At 46.2% G+C, this 24,711-nt stretch overlaps 1 protein-coding gene across 4 annotated transcripts in view; it reads left to right on the top strand.

Annotated features, from left to right (window-relative positions):
- Positions 1 to 24,711, top strand: part of ACSBG1 (acyl-CoA synthetase bubblegum family member 1) — a 124,213-nt gene that overhangs the window by 62,103 nt on the left and 37,399 nt on the right. For all 4 annotated transcript variants that reach the window (XM_030576697.1, XM_030576695.1, XM_030576694.1 and 1 more), the window contains one exon: positions 22,919 to 23,136. In XM_030576697.1, the coding sequence (XP_030432557.1) occupies positions 23,005 to 23,136 (132 nt within the window). In that variant the 5' untranslated portion in view covers positions 22,919 to 23,004. The remainder of the gene's footprint in view (positions 1 to 22,918; positions 23,137 to 24,711) is intronic.

The raw sequence follows: 24,711 nt of genomic DNA, 5'->3' as shown, positions 1-24,711 counted from the left end.
TTCTTTTGGAGGCTAGAAAAACCTCTGTTTTAATTTTCCAGGCTACAGGCTTATAAAGAGAGGATTGATAAGATAGCAGTAGGGGCTAAAAGGAGTGGTACAGAGACAAGCAGCAACTTGAGGGAAGGATAAGGGCTGGTAAGTACAGAACAGAGTATTCTTTCATGAGGGCCACAGTTAGTAAAAAGGTCTTAAGAGAAATTTCAACCAGGGAAGTAACACTTTGCCAGCTTGTTAAGCCTCATGCTTTGTTGTAGTGGGTTTTATGGTTTTGTTGGTCAGACCATATTAAAGGAGAATGGATGGTCTCTTGGTTAAGTCTCAGTTCTGGGAGTAACAATAATTCAGTTCTAATGCCAGCTCCATCACAGATTTCCTGTTTGAAGCTGAGCCAGTCCCTCTGGGCCAGATACTGCTCCTATTCAAGTCAATGCCAAAACATGTGTTGACTTTAACAGCCTGATCCTGTTCTTACTGCTCTCTCGGGCCTCAGTTTCCCTTACCATAAAACGGGATAATTCTTATTCCCCAGGTGTGTCAGTCCAACTTAATTAAAGCTTGTAACATGCTCTGAGATCCTTGGATTAAAGCTGCTGTAAATATAGGCTTGACAGAATTAGATTTTTATTCTTTTATTCAGTAGAACCTTGGGAATGGAGGTTGTTCATAACTCCGAACAAAACATTATTGTTGTTCTTTCAAAAGTTTACAACTGAACATTGACTAAATACAGCTCTGAAACTTTCCTATGCAGAAGAAAAATGCTGCTTTCCCTTTATTTTTTTAGTAGTTTATGTTTAAGACAGTACTGTCCTGTATTTGCTTTTTTTGTCTTTGCCACTTCCAAATAAGGTGTGTGGTTGACCAGTCAGTTCCTACCTCTGATGTTATACTGTAATTTCAATAGAAATATCAATGTTTATTTTTAAGCATTTTTTCTATTTTTAAATTTTCATAGTTGCAGGAACTAAGGCGGGGAAAGAGTCAGACAATTATTTAATGACTGATGTTGCGATTCAAAAAGTTAAAGATTTATAACCATTACAACATAAATTGTCTACATCACATGTCAAACTAGACAAAGTAAATAGCCTTAAATTAGACTCTGATATGTTCTCAAGCATAATTTCTTACTTTGCCTGTCTGTAAATTTCAGTGATCATTGATGGAAATATTTTGTCATTGGTTTGTGCGTGTACAGTGAAATGATGTTTGTTAACTGTACGGATAAAAATTGAATCCTTCCACTCCTATATAAGTGTACAAAGTACTATTATATATGCAGTGCTTTTAATCTTAAAGGCATTTCACTAACTGACAAGCATGTGCATGGGGATCTAGTATTTGTGGTCAGAAAATACGTAATTTAGAGGGCTGTTCAAATTTGTTTTATTGAAACTGTTTTTCACTGGAGAACTGGGTTTTCAGCTAAACAGCATTTTTCATAAAAAGCATCTGCTTTACATGGGAAATTATTATTGTTTTTGTTGAAAAACCAACTGCCTGAAAACGGAAATATTTGTAAATGGATCTGCCACTGTGGTGCCTTGAGAGCTGCAGTTCATTTGCCTTATGTCTCCCATTCACCTCTAGGATCAGGCTTCCATGAAGCACTGCCTCCCCACCGGAAGGAGAGACCAGGGTACAGCCCAGGAAATTTAATCCAACCAGGGAGCTCAGCCCACAGTGGAGAATGGGGCGGGGGAAGGGGCATGAGGCATCCAAACTGCAGTTCCTATAAAGCACCGCAGTGGCATATCTGAATCAAAATATTTTTTCTAATATTTTTGGGGGAAAAATCCTTCCTATAGGGAAAAAAAAATTCTGACAAGCTCTAATATGCAGTGAATGATTCAGCCAGCAGCGCCCAGAATCCAAACAAGTAATCTTAATCAGTGTCATGCTTCAGTAGGGAAAAAGTGACATAGATAAGTGCCAAAGGGGGTAGGAGCAATCAGAGCTGCAAGAAGAGGGCACAAAAACCTTTCCATCTGCTGCACCAAGGAATTTTAGGCTGCACTTAGTTGTGTTAACCCCTTTGAGATGAAAAGGTCATTTACTTTGCTGATGTGCTCAATGTATCTACATGTACAATTTGCTATGTCATGGTGCATTTAAAAAAAAACAATATGAAAGGGTCGTTTTTTAGTTCCACATTGGTTTCAGTTAGAGCTCTGAGTTCATCACCCGTCTATACCTCTAATTCAATTTGATCTTCAGACTATGCATAGTAGTTTTTCAGCTATGCGTGGTACTTACTTTGCTTTTCTGAAAATGAATAATCATCACATTCAGCCTTTAGCCAGTAGTTCCTTCCCAGGCTCTTTCTGTCACCACATGCCTCTGCTATGTGAGAGCAGAAAAGTTGTTTTCATTTGCTGCTGCTCTTACAAAGCCATGTAGGAAATGGAATAAAATCAGCTCCTTTAGAATCCTTTGGTTTATTTCCAGCATGCAGAACTATTTTCAGTTTTTCTTTTTCTATAGGCAGTCACATTACAGACACTGAAAGGGTATTCAAGTTCATATAGCTATCCTGTATACACGTATAAGGGACCGAGATACAGGCACAAATGGCTCAAGCCTACCCACCAGAGACAGGCATCACCAGGCCAGAGTTGGAGGAATTGCAAGGTCAGGTCCCATAAACAAGAGGCAGGGTCAGAGGCCTGGGTCAGAGACTGGCATAGGCAACACATGGGGTCACATGCCACCCCAGATTTCTGCCAGGATGGGAGTTGGGCTGAGCAATGCTAAAGGGACATGCCTGGGAAAGGCACTAGCCGTGAGCGCTCCTGCTGAGTCCTACTAGTTGTCTCCCAGAGCAGGGAAGCAAGACCGGACTGACAGCACAGCTCTCTGCCAGAGAGGGCACAGGGAAGCCTGCAGCTACAGTTACTTGCTTGAGTATGTGTCTGGACTAGCCTGCTGTGAGTGCACAGAAGGGAGCTCAGGGAGTCACTTGGGGCAATGGGAGAGGGTTGGCAGTAGGGCCCGGGGAAACTAGGGGTGGGAGGGGAGCCCAAGGAGGTAGCAGGGGCCAGGGGCAATGGGTGGGGGTCTGGGAGAGGCAGCGGGGGCTGGAGGAATGGGGAGTTGGGTAGGGAGCCCAGGGAGGGAATGTTGGGGCCAGGGATGATTGGGGGATGGGTAAGAGGCTAGGGGAGGCAGCAGGGGCCAGGGACTATGAGGGGGGATGGTTGGGGGGCTGGGGGAGGCAGTGGGGGCCAGGGTGTCAAAATACAAGTTTGCCCAGGATGCCATTTTCCCTAAGACCAACCTTGGCAGGGCTGGTCTTAAGGGCGGGCAACCACCAAAGATGATGTGGTTATGGGGGTGCCAGGGTCAAGAGGGTGTTGCTGGAGGGTACCTTGGCAGTAGGGTGACCAGATGTCCCGGTAAAATCAGTATCGTCCTGATATTTGGGTTGTTCCGATATTTCGCTCCACCGGCAGCACTGTTTTGTTTGTTTGTTTGTTTTTGCTCTGCTGGCGGACACCCCTCCTATGTGTCCCAATATTTTCTTCATCTCATCGGGTCACCCTACTTGGCAGTCACCAGTAAGCTGACTGTAGCTCGGGTGGCAAGGGGAGGGAGGTTCTGCCATTGTGTCCCCCGTCCCCAATCAGCAGTTACCAGTCACCTATGGCTGGAGATCAGAGGTAGTATCAGGTTACAGTCAAAAGGCAGGAATCAGGGTTGAAGTCAAGCTAAAGTCAGAGATCAGTAGACAAGGCAAAGTCTGGTGTTGCAACAGGCCAAGGTCTGTGTGATTATCCAGACAACTTCCTGGGGCAACTCCTGGGGTTAAGTAGAGGCACTTGACCAATCAGAAGGCAGCAGGATACAGTCACTCTGGGTCTCATAGGTGGTATTTCCTGCAGCACCTATTCTCCTGACCATGGCCTCTTGGTGGCACTGTGGAAATATTAGCTACCCCAGGCTCTGCAGACCTGGTTTCCAGTCCCTGGGTCCTTAGAATATGTCATAGCACTGCAGTGACTCAGCTTAATCTCAGTGAGCCTGATTCTGTTCTCAGTTATGCTGGTGTGAATCAGAAGTGACCCCACCAAAGCCAGTGTAAAACTTGTACAAGTAAAAGCAAAATGAGTCCTGGTAATATTCTGAAATACATTTTAATTGGTGTGGATAATAAAGAGAGTAATGTGACATTTAACTCTTGTTTTTGGAGAACTGTTGAGCTACATACCATGTCTGCAGTGAGTAGAAATTTGGATTATTCTTTTGAGACACAGATCTAGAAGTGTTGCTAACATGTTCTCTTCCCTTAAAGATGTGCTACCTCTGTGAATACAATAGATTAGAAAAAACGTATTCTGGCTCTGTATTGTCTAATTTTGTTTCCAGCAAGGAATCAATCTGCTCCAGAAATCCAGCTCTTCTTCACCTGCTTGAAAACCAGAACACAGTATAGTTGTTCTTTCTCCTATATGCTAGTGATATGTAGCAGCAGGAGACCCATAATTGCATAATCAACAACTTCCTAAGTGGCCAACTCCAACAGATAGGAGAAATGAATTAGACTGACAATAAAGATTATGACTGGTGGAGAAGAAACCTTGAGTCTTGCATCTTGTCATCATAGACATGAGGTTGTATCTTTCAGTGTTCTCCCTGATGGTTCAAGTATATAGTACAAGAGCATCTATTGATTTAGAATGTCCAGCTTAAGCAGATGGTTCATCAAGCTAACTGCTTCCTGAAGTTTCCTGGGTCAGGATTGTTCTGCCCTTGCAGGATGTCAAGATGCTCTTAGGATTTATGTGTCATCCAATCCATTCAAAGAGCATGGGTATCATATTGGAAGTCACTAAGCGTTTAAGCAGCAAAGAGTGCCACAGGACTCTTCGCTGCTTTTACAGATCCAGACTAACACGGCTACCTCTCTGATACTTGACTAAGAGTTTACGCATTCTGCAAATCATGCTTAATCTTTAGCAGGTATCAGCAATGATTTGACACTATTTTATGATTTAGTGACTCCAGGACTCCAGGAATAGGGTGGCATTAACATAACCGTCACTTATTTGTACCATGATGTCTAGGAAGTGGACCTCCCATGTAGCTTGGTCCAGGCTGAGGTTGATGGTGGGGTGGAAGCTGTTGAAATTGTGGTGGAATTCTTCCAGAGTCTCCTTCCCATGGGTCCAGATGATGTCCTCAATGTAGCATAGGCCATGCTAACACCACCCTATACCAAAACCCCACTGACCGCTATGCCTACCGTCATGCCTCCAGCTTCCATCCCAGACACACAACATGATCTATCATCTACAGCCAAGTGCTGAGGTATAACCGCATTTGCTCCAACCCCTCAGACACAGACCAACAGCTACAAGGTCTTCACCAAACATTCTCAAAACTACGACACCCACACAAGGAAATAAGGAAACAAATCAAACAAGCCTGACATGTACTCAGAAGCCTTCTGCTGCAAGACAAGCCTAAGAAAGAAACCAACAGAACTCCACTGACCATCACCTACAGTCCTCAGCTTAAACCTCTCCAACGCATCATCAGCGATCTACAACCCATCCTGGACAATGATCCCTCACTTTCACAGGCCTTGGGAGGCAGGCCAGTCCTCACCCACAGACAACCCACCAACCTTAAGCATATTCTCACCAGCAACCATACACCGCACCATAGTAACTCTAACTCAGGAACCAATCCATGCAACAATCCTCGATGCCAACTCTGCCCACATATTTACACCAGCGACACCATCACAGGACCTAACCAGATAAGCCACAACATCACCGGTCCATTCACCTGCACATCCACCAATGTAATATATGCCATCATGTGCCAGCAATGCCCCTCTGCTATGTACATTGGCCAAACTGGACAATCCTTATGTAAAAGGATAAATGGACACAAGTCAGATATTAGGAATGCCAAGATACAGAAGCCTGTAGGAGAACACTTCAACCTCCATGGACACACAATTGCAGATTTAAAGGTAGCCATCCTGCAGCAAAAAAACTTCAGGACCAGACTCCAAAGAGAAACTGCTGAACTTCAGTTCATTTGCAAATTTGACACCATCAGCTCAGGATTTAACAAAGACTGTGAATGGCTTAGCCAACTACAAAAGCAGTTTCTCCTCCCTTGGTTTTCACACCTCAACTGCTAGAAGAGGACCTCATCCTCCCTGATTGAACTAACCTCATTATCTCTAGACTGATTCTTTCCTGCATATTTATACCTGTCTCTGGAAATTTCCACCACATGCATCTGATGAAGTGCATATTCACCCACAAAAGTGTATGCTTCAATACTTCTGTTAGTCTATAAGGTCCACAGGACTCTCTTTCGCTTTTTCCAGATTATGGCACTTCTACAGCAAGCTGTAATGGAGGACTTCCTACCCAATTTTTAAATACTTGGTTTTGTAATGAATACCCATAAAATGTCTAATAGTGTTGGATGCTCTAAGAAGAGTTTGTCAGAACTGAACAGAGGACATTGGAATTGTTGTGCTATGAGTGACTCTCTATCTCCTACTTCCTTCTGCTCTTGTATTAGTCTTCGGAACATTGCTTCATAGAGCTGTGTCAGAGCCATCTCTGGAAAGAGCGTCCCAAGTGAAGCATGGGGGCACAAATCTATGGGAGTCTTGTTGTTTATTCAAAGTAACGTTAATTTGAATTTCCAGTCTTCTCTTTGAATAACACTTTCTATTCTGTTGATATTTGTACAGCAGATAGTGCAAAAAACAATGCATACTAACTTACTACATCAGACTGAAAATAAACATTGCCAGCGCACAGATTCACAATTATGTCTCAGGCAATAATAGACTTTGCAAGAGTAACAGCACAAAATGTAAATGAATAATTGAAGATGAACTTTTCTGCGCTCTAAGGGACAACCTTATGATATTTTGTACTTCTATTGTGCATCCATGCTTTGAAGATGTCAAAGCATTTTTGAGGTAGGCAAATAATATTATCTTCATTCTACAGATATACCCAACCACAAAGAGGTTAAACCCAATGTCACGTAGTGAGTTAGTTGGCAGAGCTGAAAGAGAACCTAGGAGTCCAGACATACTATAACCACTAGATGATATATTCATATTTTTTATTTTATTATAGCCTGTGGTAGGTGTATCCTTGGGGATAGTATTGGTCATTATTCACCTTGATTTTCCATTTTTCATTACAGTTGAAATTTTTGACATCAATCTTCATTTTGATTATTAATTTCAATTTTTCTGGTACCTTTTACCTAGTGATCTCAAAGCACATTACAAGCTTTAATTAATTACATCTCAACATCTCTGAGGTATAAGGATTATTATTCTCAGTTTACAGACGGGGAAATTAAGGCACATAGAGGTTAAACAACTTACTTAAGGTCATAAAGTGTGTCTGTGACAGAACTAGGAATAGAACTCAGATGTCCTTCCCCTACTCTAAAAACTAGACATATGAGCTCCCTTTGTTAGAGATTAGTACCATGTAATAGTTAGATAAGGACATGAGACAGAGAGAGAGACAAGGAAACAGTAAAATGAGTGAGAATATTAACATAATAGGCACCACAGAAACTTGATGAAATGATAAGCAATGGAACATGGTAATACCAGGGTACAAAATATATAGCAATGACAGAGTAGGTCATGCTGGTGGGGGGAATGGCACTATATGTGAAAGAAAGCATAGAATCAAATAGAATAAAAATCTTCAGTGAATCAAATGGTACCATTAAATCTCTCTGGATAGAAATTCTCATGCTTGAATAATAAGAATATAGAAGTAGGAATATACACCCACCACCTGACCAGGATGGTGATGGCAATTGTGAAATGTTCTAGGAGATTGGAGAGGCTATAAAAATAAAAAACTCAATAATAATGGGGGATTTCAACAATCCCCATATTGACTGGATACATGTCACCTCAGGATGGGATGCACAGATGAAGTTTCTTGACACCATAAATGACTGTTTCTTGGAGTAGCTAGTCTTGGAACCCACAAGGGGAGAGGCAATTCTTTATTTAGTCCTAAGTGGAGCACAGGATCTGGTTCAAGAGGTGAATATAGCTGAACCACCTTGTAATAATGACCATAATATAATTAAATTTAACATCCTTATGGATAGGAAGGACATCAAAAAAGTCCACTATAGTAGAATTTAACTTCAGAAAGTGGAATTACACAAAAACGAGGAAGCTAGTTAAACAGAAATTAAAAGGTACAGTCCCAAAAGTGAAATGCCTGCAAGCTGCATGGAAACTTTTTAAAAACACCATAGTAGAGACTCATTTTAAATGTATACCCCAAATTTAAAAAACATAGTAAGAGGACAAAAAAGTGCCACCATCATTAAATAACAAAGCAAAGTAAGTGGTTAGAGACAAAAAGGCTTCATTTAAAAACTGGAAGTTAAATCCTACAGAAGAAAATAGCAAGGTGCATAAACTTTGGCAAGTCTAGTGTAAAAGTATAATTAGGCAGGCCAGAAAAGAATTTGAAGAGCATCTAGCTAAAGGCTCAAAAACTAACAGCAATTTTTTTTAAGTACATCAGAGTCTGGAAGTCTGTCAAATAATCAGTGGGGCTACTGAATGATCAATGTGCTAAAGGAGCATTCAAGGAAGCTTAGGCCATTGCGGAGAAGCTAAATGAATTATTTGCATTGGTCTTCACTGCAGATAATATGAAGGAGATTCCCACACCTGAGCCATTCTTTTTAGGTGACAAATCTGAGGAAAAGACGGTTACTCACCTTTGTAACTGTTGTTCTTCGAGATGTGTTGCTCACATCCATTCCAGTTAGGTGTGCGCGCCGCGCGTGCACGTTCGTCGGAAACTTTTTACCCTAGCAACTCTAGTGGGCCGGCAGGTCGCCCCCTGGAGTGGCGCCGCCATGGCGCCCAATATATATCCCTGCCGGCCCGCCCGCTCCTCAGTTCCTTCTTGCCGGCTACTCCGACAGTGGGGAAGGAGGGCGGGTGTGGAATGGATGTGAGCAACACATCTCGAAGAACAACAGTTACAAAGGTGAGTAACCGTCTTTTCTTCTTCGAGTGATTGCTCACATCCATTCCAGTTAGGTGACTCCCAAGCCATACCTAGGCGGTGGGGTCGGAGTGAGAAGTCGCGGCATGGAGCACTGCAGTTCCGAAGGCCGCATCCTCTCTCGACTGCTGTACCAGGGCGTAGTGGGAAGCAAAGGTGTGGACCGATGACCAGGTCGCTGCCCGACAGATTTCCTGGATGGGCACACGGGCAAGGAAAGCCAGCGACGACGCCTGCGCCCTGGTAGAATGCGCAGTCACACGGCCCGTAGGGACATGGGCCAAGTCATAACAGGTCCTGATACAGGACGTAACCCACGAGGATAACCTCTGGGAGGAGATAGGAAGCCCTTTCATACGGTCCGCTACCGCCACGAAAAGCTGGGGGGATTTGCGGAAGGGTTTGGTCCTCTCTATGTAGAACGCGAGAGCTCTACGGACATCCAGCGAGTGGAGCTGCTGCTCCCTGCCTGAGGAGTGAGGTTTTGGGAAAAAAACCGGGAGGAAAATCTCTTGGTTGACGTGGAAGGCTGAGACCACCTTGGGTAGAAAGGCAGGGTGTGGTCTAAGCTGCACCTTGTCTTTGTGGAAGACCGTATATGGGGGGTCTACCACAAGGGCTCGGAGTTCCGACACCCGTCTAGCTGAGGTGATAGCTACTAGAAAGGCAGCCTTCCAAGAGAGGTAAAGCAGGGAGCAAGTAGCTAACGGCTCAAAGGGGGGCCCCATGAGCCGGGACAACACCAGGTTAAGATCCCAGGTTGGAGCAGGGGGACGGACGTTAGGGAATAACCGTTCCAGCCCTTTAAGGAATCTCGACACCGTCGGGTGAGAAAAAACGGAGCGACCGTCCGCACCCGGGTGAAAGGTGGAGATAGCTGCTAGATGGACTCGCAACGACGATAAGGCCAGACCTCGCTCTTTGAGGGACCAAACATAGTCTAAGATTTCGGTTACCGAAACTTCCATAGGGCGGAGATTTCTCTCTACGCACCAACAGGAGAAGCGTTTCCATTTCGCCGAATATGTGGCTCTTGTGGACGGTTTCCTGCTGCTCAAGAGCACCTCTCTCACAGGCGTGGAGCAGCGCAGCTCGGAACCAGTTAGCCACGCAGGAGCCACGCCGCTAGGTGCAGCGACTGCAGGTCTGGGTGACAGAGAGACCCGTGGTCCTGGGTAATCAGGTCCGGATGAAGGGGCAGGGGAACTGGGTTGGCTACGGCCAAGTCCAGCAGCATGGTGTACCAGTGCTGTCTGGGCCATGCCGGGGCCACCATGATCACACGAGCCCTGTCTCTGCGCACCTTCAGGAGGACCTTGTGAACCAGAGGGAACGGAGGAAACGCATAGTACAGGTGGGTCGACCACTGGATGAGGAAGGCATCCGCTATCGACCCCGGCTCCCTGCCCTGAAAGGAGCAGAACGCTTGGCACTTCCTGTTCCCCTTGGACGCAAAGAGGTCCACCCGGGGATAACCCCACCTCCGGAAAATGGAGAGAGCGACGTCCGGGCGAAGGGACCACTCGTGTGACAGGAAGGATCTGCTCAATCGATCCGCCAGCGTGTTCCGTACTCCGGGAAGGAAGGAAGCCCTGAGGTGAATGGAGTGGGCTACGCAAAAGTCCCAGAGTCGTATCGCCTCGAGGCACAGGGAGGAGGACCTGGTGCCGCCCTGCTTGTTGATATAATACATGGTCGTCGTGTTGTCCGTGAACACGGCTACACAACGACCCTGAAGCTGATGACAAAACGTTTGGCAAGCAAGGCGGACCGCTCTCAACTCCCTCATGTTGATGTGTAGCCCCACCTCCTCCTGGGACCACAGGCCCTGCGTCCGCAGGGTCCCTAGGTGGGCCCCCCAGCCTAGATCTGAGGCATCCGTTGTCAGGGATACCGAGGGCTGAGACGGGTGAAAGGGAAGACCCGCACACAATACGGACTGGTCCAACCACCAGCCGAGGGAATCTAAGACCTTCTGGGGGATTGTGATTAACATGTCTAACGGTTGCCTTGGCCTGTAATGACTGATAAGCCACAGCTGGAGAGGCCTCATGCGGAGCCGAGCGTAGTCGGTCACAAAGGTGCACGCCGCCATGTGGCCTAACAGGGTTAGACATGTCCTCACTGACGTCAACGGGGCTGACCGCAAGCGTTGAACGACCACCGCCATGGTCTGGAACCGCTGCAGAGGCAGCGAGGCCCTGCCCACAGTGGCGTCCAGGACGGCCCCGATAAATTCCACCTTCTGAGTGGGCCTCAGGGTGGACTTGTCTGTGTTTATCAAGAGGCCCAGACTCGCAAACATGCCGGTGATCACGCGGACATGGCTGTTCACCTGCTGTTCCGACGTGCCCCGAATCAACCAATCGTCCAGATAAGGGAACACGTGGACACGGTTGCGCCGAAGATGCGCCACGACAACTGCCATGCATTTTGTAAACACCCTCGGGGCCGTGGACAGGCCGAACGGGAGGACTGCAAATTGATAATGACGAGCCCCCACAACGAAGCGGAGGAAGCGTCTGTGGCGCGGCCAAATGGCAATGTGGAAATACGCGTCCTGCATGTCGAGGGCGGCGTACCAGTCTCCCGGATCCAGGGATGGAATAATGGTCCCCAGGGATACCATGCGGAACTTCAACTTCACGAGGTATTTGTTGAGCTCTCGCAGGTCGAGGATAGGCCTGAGGCCCCCCTTGGCCTTGGGGATCAGAAAGTAGCGGGAATAAAACCCCTTGCCTTTCTCGTTTTTCGGAACCGCCTCTATAGCTCCTTTGCTGAGGAGCGTCTGCACCTCCTGCCGAAGGAATTGCTCGTGAGAGGGGTCCCTGAAGAGGGACGAGGAAGGAGGGCGGGAAGGAGGAAACGAAACAAACTGCAGGCGGTATCCCGTCTGCACCACGCTTAAGACCCAGCGGTCTGATGTTATTTGGGACCACGCCGGGAGGAAAAACGAAAGGCGGTTGGAAAACGGGGGGGAAGGATCCATAGGGGAAACTGTTACTGCGCCCTCGAGCGCACCTTCAAAATGAAGGCTTAGGACCAGGCGGGGGTTTTGAGGAGCCTTGGTTCTGCCCCCCTTGGTTCCCCGACTGCCTGCGCCTCCCGTTCCTGCCGCGGCGCCTGTAAAGGTCCTGCCGCTGGCGGAACTGGGAAAACGGCCTGCGTTGTTGTTGTTGTTGTTGTTGTGGCCGGAAGGGTCTACGCTGCGTCACGGGAGTGTGCATCCCGAGGGACCGCATAACGACTCGGTTATCTTTCAGACTCTTGAGTCTGGGGTCTGTTTTGTCAGAAAACAGGCCCTGGCCTTCGAAAGGAAGGTCCTGTATAGTATGCTGGAGTTCCGGCGGAAGGCCGGAAACCTGCAGCCAGGAGATGCGACGCATCGTAACTCCTGACGCAAGGGTACGGGCAGCCGAGTCCGCAGCGTCCAAGGAGGCTTGCAAGGCCGTGCGTGCGACCTTCTTGCCTTCGTCCAAGATGGCCGTAAACTCTTGGCGAGCATCCTGTGGCAGCAGCTCCTTAAATTTGTCCACTGCCACCCAGGAATCAAAGGCATATCTGCTCAGCAGGGCCTGCTGGTTGGAGACCCTGAGCTGCAGCGCCCCAGCCGAATACACCTTACGGCCAAGGAGGTCCATCCGCCTGGCCTCTCTGGACTTGGGGGCCGGAGCCTCCTGGCCGTGACGCTCCCTATCGTTCACCGATTGCACTACCAGTGAACCGGGAGTCGGGTGAACATGTAGATATTCATAGCCCCTAGAAGGGGCCATGTACTTTCTCTCGACTCCTTTCGCTGTCGGAGGGATGGAGGCCGGGGACTGCCAGATAGTATTGGCATTGGCCTGGATGGTCCGTATGAAGGGCAGGGCGACCCTGGTGGGAGCATCAGAAGAGAGGATGGTGACAATTGGGTCCTCTATCTCCGAGACCTCCTCTGCCTGCAGACTCAGGTTTTGAGCCAATCGCCTGAGGAGGTCCTGGTGCGCCCTGAGATCCAGCGGGGGGGGACTGTTGGAGGAGGTACCCGCCACCGCCTCATCCGGGGAGGAGGATGATGAGACCCCAGGCACGATAGTGTCCAACTGACGGTCTTCCTCAGCCCTCGCCTCTGCCTCCGGAGCCACAGCGGAGTCCTGCTGTTTGGACCCTTCGTCCCCTTCCGGGGAGGGAGGGGGGCGAGACAAGGAGGCTTCAGGGGCCCTACGCTCCGCAGTCGCCGGCCTAGCAGGGAGCTGCTGGGGGCCCTGGGCCTGATGGTACGCCCAGGGTGTCCAGAATCCCCACTGTTGTGGGCCTTGGTCCTGCAGCGGCGGATCACCAAACAGCGCCGCCTGCCGGTCGGTGCCCAGCGCATAGCCGCTGTCCGTCTGGGAGGATACGGACGGCTGTCTCGAGGGCCACGGTGGGGCCGACCCTGGATGGTACGGGTCTGCGCGGGCCGGCACGGAGGATCGTCTCGGTGCCGGGGACCGGTGCCGGGAGTCATATCGGTGCCGGGATCGGGACCGGGACCGGGATCTGTCACGGTGCCGTGAGCCTGATCGGTGCCGGGCGCCGCTTCGGTGCCGGGCGCCGCTTCGGTACCGGGACCTGCTACCAGCTCGGTGCCGGGAGGTCGACCGGGACCTGCCACCAGCTCGGTGCCGGGAGGTCGAGCGAGACCGGGACCGGGACCTGCCACCAGCTCGGTGCCGGGAGGTCGACCGGTGCGGCGAGTAGCGTCGGGACCTGCTCCTGGAGTCGCGGTGCCGGTGTCGACTGGAGCCTGACCGCGACCGTCTCGATGCCGACCGGTGCCGCGAGTGCGACCGGTACCGCTGAGGGGAGCGGTGCCGGGACTGCGAGCGGCGTCGGGATCTGGAGCGCCCAAGACGTCGGGACCTGGATCGGGAACGACTGTCTCTGGGCGGTGCCGACATCATGGGCTTGCCTCTGGACACGACCCGCACCGGAGGTACCGGGGGTGGCAGCCGAGTAGGCTCAGTCAGGGCAATAAGGTCCCGAGCCGAGGCGAAGGTCTCCGGTGTGGATGGGACCACTATCTCAACCCCAGATCTCATGGGGGAGCTCGGCGGCACCGGACTCAACGGACCCGCCGGGCCCGGAGTCAACGGTGCTGACGGTGCCGGCGGCGCCGCGGCCGATGTCGAGGCCGGGCGCTCTAGCCGGGTCTGCCTGGCCGGAGTATTAGACTTCGACGGCCTTGGCTCTGGCTCCAGTGCCGGAGAGGGTCGGTGCCGAGGAGTCTTCTCGGTGCCGGAGCGATCCGGTGCCAGTGCCGATACCACGGCCTGCGAAGCCGTCGGGTCAAGTGCCGCCTCCATTAGGAGAGTTCGGAGCCTTTGATCCCTCTCCTTCTTTGTCCTCGGCTTAAAGGCCTTACAGATGCGGCACTTGTCAGATCTGTGCGATTCCCCGAGGCACTTCAGGCACGCTTCGTGGGGATCGCTGGTAGGCATGGGCTTCTTGCAGGCCGCACACTGCTTGAAGCCCGGCGAACCAGGCATGAGCCCGGTGCCGGGTGCCGGGAAGGGCTAAGCCCCCGGCGAAGAAGTACTTTACAACTAATTAACTTAACTATCAACTTAACAAACTAATTAACAACTATAATGGAACTAGAGATAACGATAGATAACGATAGATAACTAGGAGAGCTAGGGACGTGGAGGACAGCTATGCCGCGCTCCACAGTTCCAACGACCGACACGGCGGTAAGAAGGAACTGAGGAGCGGGCGGGCCGGCAGGGATATATATTGGGCGCCATGGCGGCGCCACTCCAGGGGGCGACCTGCCGGCCCACTAGAGTTGCTAGGGTAAAAAGTTTCCGACGAACGTGCATGCGCGGCGCGCACACCTAACTGGAATGGATGTGAGCAATCACTCGAAGAAGAACTGTCCTAGACTGAGGTGTCAGTAGAGGAGGCTTTGGAATAAATTGATAAATTAAACAGTGATAAGCCACCAAGACCAGATGGTATTCACTCAAGAGTTCTGAAGGAACTCAAATATAAAATTGCAGAACTACTAGCTGTGGTATGTAACCTATCATTTAAATCAGACTCTGTACCACATAACTAGTGGATAGCTAATGTGATGCCAATTTTTAAAAAAGGCTCCAGAGGTGATCCTCGCAATTACAGTAAACCTAATTTCAGAACCAGGCAAATTGATTGAAACTATAGTAAAGAACAGAATTATCAGACACACAGATGAACACAATTTGTTGGGGAAGAGTCAGCATGGCTTTTGTAAAGGGAAATCATGCCTCACCTATCCATTAGAATTCTTTGAGGGGGTCAACAAATGTGTGGTGAAGGGTGATCCAGTGGAAATAGCATACTTGGATTTTCAGAAGGCCTTTGACAAGGTCCTTTGCCAAAGGCTCTTAAGTAAAGTAAGAAGTTTTGCGTTGAGGGAAGATCCTCTCATACATTAGTAACAGGTTAAAAAGAAACAAAGAGTAGGAATAAATGGTAAGTTTTCAAAATGGAGAGAGGTAAATAGCAGTGTCCCCCAGAAACCTGTACTGAGACCAGTGCTATTCAACATATTCATAAATGATGTGGAAAAAGGGGCAAACAAAGAAGTGGCAAAATGTGCAGACGTACAAAATTACTCGATAGTTAAATCCAAAGCAGACTGCAAAGAGTTACAAAGGGATCTTACAAAACAGTGACTGGGCAACAAAATGGCAGATGGAATTCAATGTTGATAAATGCAAAGTAATCCACACTGGAAAACATAATCCCAACTATACATACAAAATGATGGGCTCTAAACTATCTGTTACCACTCAAGAAAGAGATCTTAGAGTCACAGAATCATAGACTTTAAGGTCAGAAGGGACCATTATGATCGTCTAGTCTGACCTCCTGCACAATGCAGGCCACAAAATCTCATCCGCCCACTCCTGTATCAAACCCCTAACCTATGTCTGAGCTATTGAAGTCCTCAAATTGTGGTTTAAAGACATCAAGGTGCAGAAAATCCTCCAGCAAGTCACCTGTGCCCCATGCTGCAGAGGAAGGCGAAAAACCCTCAGGGCCTCTGCCAATCTGCCCTGGAGGAAAATTCCTTCCCGACCCCAAATATGGCAATCAGCTAATGTGGGCAAGACTTGCCAGCCAGACACCCAGGAAAGAATTCTCTGTAGTAACTCAGATCCAACCCCATCTAACATCCCATCACAGGCTATTGGGCATATTTACCGCTAATAGTCAAAGACCAATTAATTGCCAAAATTAGCCTATCCCATCATGTCATCCCCTCCATAAACTTAGCAAGCTTAGTCTTGAAGCCGGATATGTCTTTTTTTCCCCTACTGCTCCCCTTGGAAGGCTGTTTCAGAACTTCACTTCTCTGATGGTTGGAAACCTTCATCTAATTTCAAGTCTAAATTTCCTGATGGCCAGTTTATATCCATTTGTTCTTGTGTCCACATTGGTACTGAGCTTAAATAATTCCTCTCCCTCCCTGGTATTTATTCCTCTGATATATTTATAGAGAGCAATCATATCTCCCGTCAGCCTTCTTTTGGTTAGGCTAAAAAAGCTGAGCTCTTTGAGTCTCCTTTCATAACACTGGTTTTCCATTCCTCGGATCATCCTGGTAGCCCTTCTCTGTACCTGTTCCAGTTTGAATTCATCCTTCTTAAACATGGGAGACCAGAACTGCACACACTATTCCAAATGAGGTCTCACCAATGCCTTGTATAACACCTCCTTGTGTCTACTGGAAATACCTCACCTGATGCATCCCAAGACCGCATTAGCTTTTTCCATGGCCATATCACATTGGCAGCGCATAGTCATCCTGTGATCAACCAATACTCCAAGGTCCTTCTCCTCCTCTGTTATTGTCTTTGTCGGTAGTTCTCTGAAAACATCCACTCAATGTGGTGCAGCAATCCAAAAACTCTAACGGAATGTTAGGAACCATTAGGAAAGGGATAGATGATAAAACAGAAAATATCATAATGCCACTATACAAATCCATGGCACTCCCATACCTTGAATACAGTGTTCTCTTTTCATAGAATCATAGGACTGGAAGGGACCTCGAGAAGTCATCTAGTCCAGTCCTCTGCACTTATGGCAGGACTAAGTATTGTCTAGACCATTCCTGACAGGTGTTTGTGTAACCAGCTTTTAAAATTCTCCAATGATTTTTAGTCACTCCATCTAAAAAAAAAGATATATTAGAACTGGAAAAGGTACAGAAAAGGCAGAAAAATAATTAAGGGTATGGAACAGCTACTGTATGAGGAGAGATTAAAAAGATTCGGACTTTTCAGCTTGGAAAAGAGTCAACTAAGAAGGGATATGATAGAGGTCTACAAAATCGTGAATGATGGGGAGAAAGTGAATAAGGAAGTGTTATTACCTCTTCACATAACACAAGAGAAAGGGGTCACCCAATGAAATTAAGAGGCAGCAGGTTTAAAACAAACAGAAGGAAGTACTTCTTCACACAATGTACAGTCAACCTGTGGAACTCATTGCCAGGGATGTTGTGAAGGCCAGACATATAATGGGGTTAAAAAAAGAATTGGATAAGGTCATGGAGGATAGGTCCATCAATAGCTATTAGCCAAGATGGTCGGGGATGCAATCCCATGCTCTGGGTGTCCCTAGCCTCTGACTGCCAGAATCTGGGAGTGGATGACAGGGCATGGATCACTCAATGGCTGCCTGTTCTATTTATTCCCTCTGAAGCACCTGGCACTGTCCACTGTCGAAAGACAGGATACTGAGTTACATGGACCATTGATCTGACTCTGTATAGGTGTTCTTATGTTCTTACATAAATTGAAATGACACAGTTGTGTGGTGCTGCCTTATGATTAATGTGGGATATGTTAGTTAAATATTATGGCAGGGGTTATCAGTTGGTACTGTTAGACATAGTCTTTCAAGCTTTTTTTCTTAGAATGAGAGCACATTTCTAATCAAGAAATGCTGTATTGTTGTGTTGTTTTGTTATGTAGTGGTCCTTTGAGAGAAGCTGTGGCAGATAACAGACAGTTTTCATTCTTCTTTACTCTCTATTTGGAGCCAATTCCTGAGACAAAGTAGCTTCCTGGGAACTGGATATTGGTGTATCTGCTCCTGCCAAGCAGGAGGTGACACTGGTGTCAGAAGTGATACACTGTTCTTGGAAGAAGAAGAAACAGTATATTAAATTAACACTGTGGCAAATGACTAACTTTTTAGCAATGTTTAACACTTTTCAGGCAGTGATTGCTGACTTCTCTTTCAGGCCCCATGTCTCCATCAGTGACCTTTCACTTCTTGTGAACTTGAAAACTCTCATTAACTTAATTTCCTTTGCAGTCTTTCTTTATTCTCTACTACCTTTATCTGTAATTTTTATAATTCTCTACAGCTGGGCTGGATCCTCTGGTCTGATTAATCTGGGCTCAGCGTGGAACCAAGGGGGCAAAGTCACTTTTATGCGACCTTTGTGGCTCCTCAATCCGTATATATCAGTTGTACTTTGTTTCAAGAGGCATTGCTCATTTTAGTTCCCAAGCTAGCTATGCTGCATACCTATTTGGTGTCCCCTCACTTTTATTGCTGAAAGTTATTTACATCAGAACTAAAGAATCATGGAACTGAAGTTATAGCCTGTTTACACTAAAGGGATGAATCCCTCAACATTTTAAGTTTTCTGCAAGAATAATTTTATGTGCCCCTCATTTTGGATCTTTGTCCCACATTTTTCTCTATCTTAAGGCATTTTGAAGGCTGGTTTGGTTGTGACACAATTTAGAACAGCCCCAGGGCTCAGGACTGCTCCCAGCTTCCCCAGCAGTAGAGTGCAGCTGTTCTCTGGCCACATCCTCTTTTCTCAGACTATGACTTCCACACTGACTCTACCACATCTGGGAAATCTCCTTATGCTATGGAAAATTCAGGATACAAACTCTGCCAGCTTTAAGGCATCTTTACACTGTTGTGGATTGCTTTCCCACCCATTTTTGGACATATCTGGCTGTGTACACAAATGTTGTTTCTGAAGCAATCATGTCCAGACTGTGAAACAGACTTCATGTCAGCTTCAAATTTGGCATATGCGGAGTCATTGTTGGGAATGAAACAACTGTGCAAGAACTATGGAAGAACACAGTCACAGCTTAATCTTTTTCTGCCTCCCTTTCCCCTGACCCCATCAACTGCTAGATCTGTGACTTTCCCATTAAAAGGATAGGTCAGTTCTTTGGCAACCCCAAATGATATTTGATGTGAAAATAAAAAAATAGATTATTCAATTACAGCAGTTGGAGCACAGGAGTGGTAATATATCCTGCTGTCAGGGAACTGAAAGGCCCTGCTTAGTCAGTGCTTGTGCTGGGCTGTTCCACCTTCTGGCAGTTTTCCAGATGCCAAGATATATGAGATAATAAACTCATTTTTTTTGGCCCTGAAGCTTAATATTGTGTTATGAGGCAGTATTGTGGAAAAAAAGCTCAAAGTTTCAGAATAAGTCGTGCAAGCTAGCTTAAGGTTTGCTTTCTCCTTTGTTTCTTTGCAAAGCAATCAAACTGCAAAAGCATTAAAGCTCTGGCATGTGCAAAGAGCTCATTTTGTTTATTTTGAAGTATTTATAACAAAAATTGCTAGCAGAGTGTTAGGATTTATAATAATTCATGCCAAATAGCAACCTATTGTTTACTGGCCTGTGCCAAACGTAACCTAGTATTAAGAAGAGAGCAAACTAATTTCCATTCTCTGAATCTTGTTTGATAGTATATAAAAAACCAAAATGAGTATCAGATACTTCCTCTTAGAGTTGACTTCAAATCTAACCGACATGAAATAGCTCCTGTTGAGGAGGCTGTGATGCTGGCAAGCCACCTGCCAACCAGACTGCAGGCATTAGCTAAGACCTAACAAACTTATAGCTGGAAACCAGATCAGTTCACCTGTATGTTAATTTTGCTCAAAATAGGCATTAATCTCATAAGAATATATTTAGTATTTAGATTCTATGAAATGATTGTGAGTTGCTGCATCTATTAATCTCACATATAATGTCAGTATTCTATGCTATAAGAAAACATGTAACTTTTGCTTTATGACTTTGAGAATGTTTGCTCTGAACTTGTGAACCCAGGCACAGGACTTGTTCCCTATCCATCCAAAAGGACTATCAAAATCAGTTGGGCCATCAAGGAATATTGCAATAAAAAAGATTGGTTAATGGCCAGGAAATGCTATGTGCCCTGTGTCTTAGAAGCTGGATGAAAGAAATAAAACAAAGTCACATGAAAATTTTCCATCTTTTTGGCTGTTTGAACTCTCACAGGGCTAGAGACACCAAACTGAAAACAGATTCCCTGGGGCTGCCTCTTGGGTCCATCCTGAAAGAGACTTTCAATTGACAGATCACTAAAACTCTGGCACTCTTAGGATTTAGATAACTCATTTGTGTATATATGTTTGCTTTAACCTGTAAATAACTTTCTTATTTCTTTTTCCTAGTTAATAAACCTTTAGATAGTTTTTTATGGGACTGGCTACCTGTATTGTCTTTGGTGTAAGATCTAGAGTACCAGTTGATCTGGGGTAAGTGACTGGTCTTTTGGGACTGGAAGAAACCTAAATGTGATGTGATCTTTGGTGTAAGTGACCATTTATCACTAAGTCCCATCTGTCTCAGTGGAAAGATAGACTGGAGCATCTAAGAGGACTGTCTGTGACTCCATGGTAAGACTGCTATAGTGGTCCAGGAGTTCACAGTTGTTATTAGCTTGGAAAATCTAATTATAGAATACACCACCAATTTGGGGCATCTGTCCTGTTTTCTGACACTCTGCCCTGAGGTAGGCACTCACAGCTGTGAGCTACTCCAGACAGCATGACAGTGGCATCGAGATATGATGTCCACAGACTATATATCATTGATGACAGTATGTTCTAGTTCACTTAAATTATCATCCAAAGGACCATAATGGGCATCAGAGGATAAGTCAGGTCTCCCAGGAATAACTGGACCTATATCTAATGGAGAGGGGATAGCCAGGGGTTTGAGCATTGGCCTGCTAAACCAAGGGTTGTGAGTTCAACCCTTGAAGGAGCCACTTAGGGATCTGGGGCAAAAATCAGTACTCAGTCCTGCAAGAGAAGGCAGGGGGCTGGACTCAATGACCTTTCAGGGTCCCTGCCAGTTCTGTGAGAGAGGTATATTTCTATATATTTGTTTACACCATTAATGTCCTCAGTCCTTTTCCTATTAATTTAAATAGAACTGAGTTCTGAAAAATCCTAGCATTGTGGACCATTCTAATCCAGCCTGCACTTATGTCTGTAAACCTACTGTGGTGGTCAAACAGGTCTTGAAGCACCATGGTTAAATACCTCTTTCTTGCTTATGAATTCTGCATCCTGACAGGAGGAGGCATGCCCGAGTGTTTGTGTCAAATGATTGGCACATAGGTTCTGTCAGTTGCCCCAGAAGAGTTTGGGAACCCATGCATGCAAAGCCATCAATAATCTCTGGAGCGCTACCTAGCTTTGACCTGGCTGGACAGCACCTTATTGGTGTCATAGAACCTGCATGAGACTGGCCCCAGCAGTTGATCTCCACATGCTAAACCAACTGGCTACAGACCAGTAGCATTCTGGGGTGGCCAGTTTCCAGATGGCAATGGTGAACTGCTTTTCTATGGGATAGCACACTGCATGTTGGTACTATAGTACTTGTAGCTGCAGCTCTGGGTCAGTTCTGCACAGATCACAAAAAAGGTAATCCTTCCTGCCCTGAAGTTCTCTCACTACAGCTGGTTGTTCCAGGTCTGCAGAACGATCCTCTCCCACCAATCCATGCTGGTTTCCCAGGCCCTGAAACAGTGCTAAATGCCACGTGGCGGATCCAGGAACCAGTGTTCTAGTTCCAACAACTTGACATTGTCCTCTTCTTCATCCTGCTGCCATCACCTCACGGTGTTCTTCTGCAGCTGGAGAAGCTGCTATGGCTGCCATAGAATAGTTTCCTGCTCCCACATAATCTGCTCAGTGGTGTGTTGGGCAAAGTCCACTGCTGAATATGTCTGGCTTTAACTGCTATAATACAGCCCAACTAGCCTCTGCATATGTGCTTGTCACCATAACAATACGGAGCATTGTTGGGTCCATGCTAGAAGATAGCAATTTAAAAAATGGTGTGAAACTGCCGAGAAAGGATGTATGGGGGGAAGACAGTGGAAACATGGGATTTAAAAAAAAAATTGAAATCACCTGGCTTCCCACAAATCACAGCTGTGAAATAAAGGACCATGGAATACTCACTGAGGACATTATGCCCTCAGTTCTCAGCAAACCACTGCTATGTATTCACACTATGTGAATTGAAAATGGAACAGGTGTTCTGTGTGCACACTATAGGTGTGACTTAAATTTGCGAGTTACCTGACTCGTCTAAAAGCTTTGACTGAATCCTGTGTAGTTAAATCCAAAGTGTGTGTCCATCCCCTTCTACTTTCATGTCCACGTACAGCCATCTAGTGCTACCACTTACTCCATTAGCGAATGTCGTAATGGACTATGCTTTGGCTCTAAAGATTGCAACTCTGATGATGAATCATGTGGAGGGTGAATATGGTTCTACATTATGACCTTTTATTCCAATTTTTAAGTTTTTTAAAAAATTAGGAAATTATACTTTAAAAAAAATACCCTATGTTAAAAGAACTGTAAGGTTGCAAAGTCAAGCATGCAGAAGTTTAGAAATGCCAAAATTAAGGTTGCCCGTGCAACCTTAATTTGATCCTTTGTGCATATGCTTTATAATAAAAATCTTTAATTACATGATCACACACTATTTTTTCACTGATCTACTATCTTGATAATAACTTGCCTTTCAGAACCTTTATGGACTACATTTGCTGATAGTGTGGTCAAGCTCAGAATAGATCACTCATGTTCACAAATTCCAATAACAGTTCATCAGATGTTCAAAGAGACTGTGGATAAATATGGGCCTCTCAATGCTATGGCCAGCAAAAAGAATGGAGAATGGGAAAAAATCACATTTGCAGAGTATTACAATCTTTCCTTGAAAGCAGCCAAAAGCTTTTTGAAGGTAAGTGTTTAAAAAAACAACAGTCCAAACTCAGATTTGTTATACAGTTTTTTTTATTACATATCATAGCACGAAAACGTTCCTGTGGGTTTGCAGTCCTTATGAAGAGTAGCAATCACATGTGACTGCTAGAATCTGCAACACAGCCTTTTTTGAAGTACCGTATATATTTGTTCATTAACTTGTTCATTAACTCATTTATAAGCCGACCCCCGAAGATGGATAGGTAAAAATAGCAAAAACTGTATGACCCTTTCATAAGCTGACCCTATATTTCAGGGGTTGGCAAACTTTGGCTTCTGGCCCGTTAGGGTAAGCTGCTAGCGTGCCTGGACATTTTGTTTACCAGGAGCGTTCACAGGCATGGAGCCCCTCAGCTCCCAGTGGCGGTTTGCTGCTCCCAGCCAATGGGAGCTGTGGGAAGTGGCACCGCTTCCCACAGCTCCCATTGGCTGGGAATGGTGAACTGCGGCCAGAGGGAGCTGAGGAGCTCCATGCCTGCAGATGCTCCAGGAAAACAAAATGACAATGTATTAGATACTCAATTCAGCGATTTCATAGAGTTTAAAATTATCAAATTTTGGTGTAGACCCTTTTATAAGCCAACCCCTGTTCTTTGATGCGTCACTTTTTTAGCAAAAATATTCGACTTATGAACGAGTATATGTGGTAAATCTCCAGTAACTGTACCATTCAAATATTAATGAGACCCTCTCAATCCATAGTAGAGGATCAGTGTCATCCTGGAATGCCTCGTGGGATTTACTTTCCTTTTAAGTGCAGTATATTTGATGACCCCAACAAGTTGTGTCTCATAAATTTCTGAATTGCCTAGCAATTTTCTTTTTTATGATTGACCAAGGCAATGAGAGGCAGATTAGTAAATATTTCTATTTAATACATTATATTGTTATAATTATATTTATTATATTATTTTAGTTGTATACTAGACAAATACTAGTATTTTCAAGGGTAGCAGATGGCACTGATGCCTGTGCTTGCAAAGGTGTTGGCAGAAACAGTGGCAAAGTCAATAGGTGAGACTCTGCTTGTGAAAGCAGTTGCAATCAGGGAGACATGGATGGTAGTCACAGAGGTGCAATACAGGCGTCTTGAGTGACTGTCTTTTTAGAGCCTGTGATGCAGATTGTTGGCATGGCCTTTAGATTATCTTTGGATGCTAAAATGTCAAGTAAGTTAGTTTTCATTATGTTTTAGAAACTAGTGCATATTTTTCAGAAAGAGTTCAAAAGAAAATAATGCCAACAAAAGTTGGCACTGGTGACATCTGTCTCTATAGATAGTAACAATGCAGTGCTACATGAGCACCCTAGGTTGTTCTCTGTTTCCTCATGGCCACAGGAGGAGGGCACACAGAACCTTCTCCTCATGTATGGCCCAAGGTAGGGAAAGGATACAGTCTCAGACCTGGTGCTCCTGAGAATGGGGACTAACTCCTTGGGGCTGCAAATTACATACAGCAGCCTGGAGCAGCAAACCGCAGTCAGGGGGAGCCGTGATCGGCCGGACCTGTGGACATGGCAGGTAAACAAACTGGCCTGGCCCACCCCAGCA

Source organism: Gopherus evgoodei, chromosome 10 (assembly GCF_007399415.2).
Source record: "Gopherus evgoodei ecotype Sinaloan lineage chromosome 10, rGopEvg1_v1.p, whole genome shotgun sequence".
Classification (NCBI taxonomy): Eukaryota; Metazoa; Chordata; order Testudines; family Testudinidae; genus Gopherus; species Gopherus evgoodei.
Note: the sequence above shows the minus strand (reverse complement) of the source record. Positions and strands in the feature narration are given on the sequence as shown.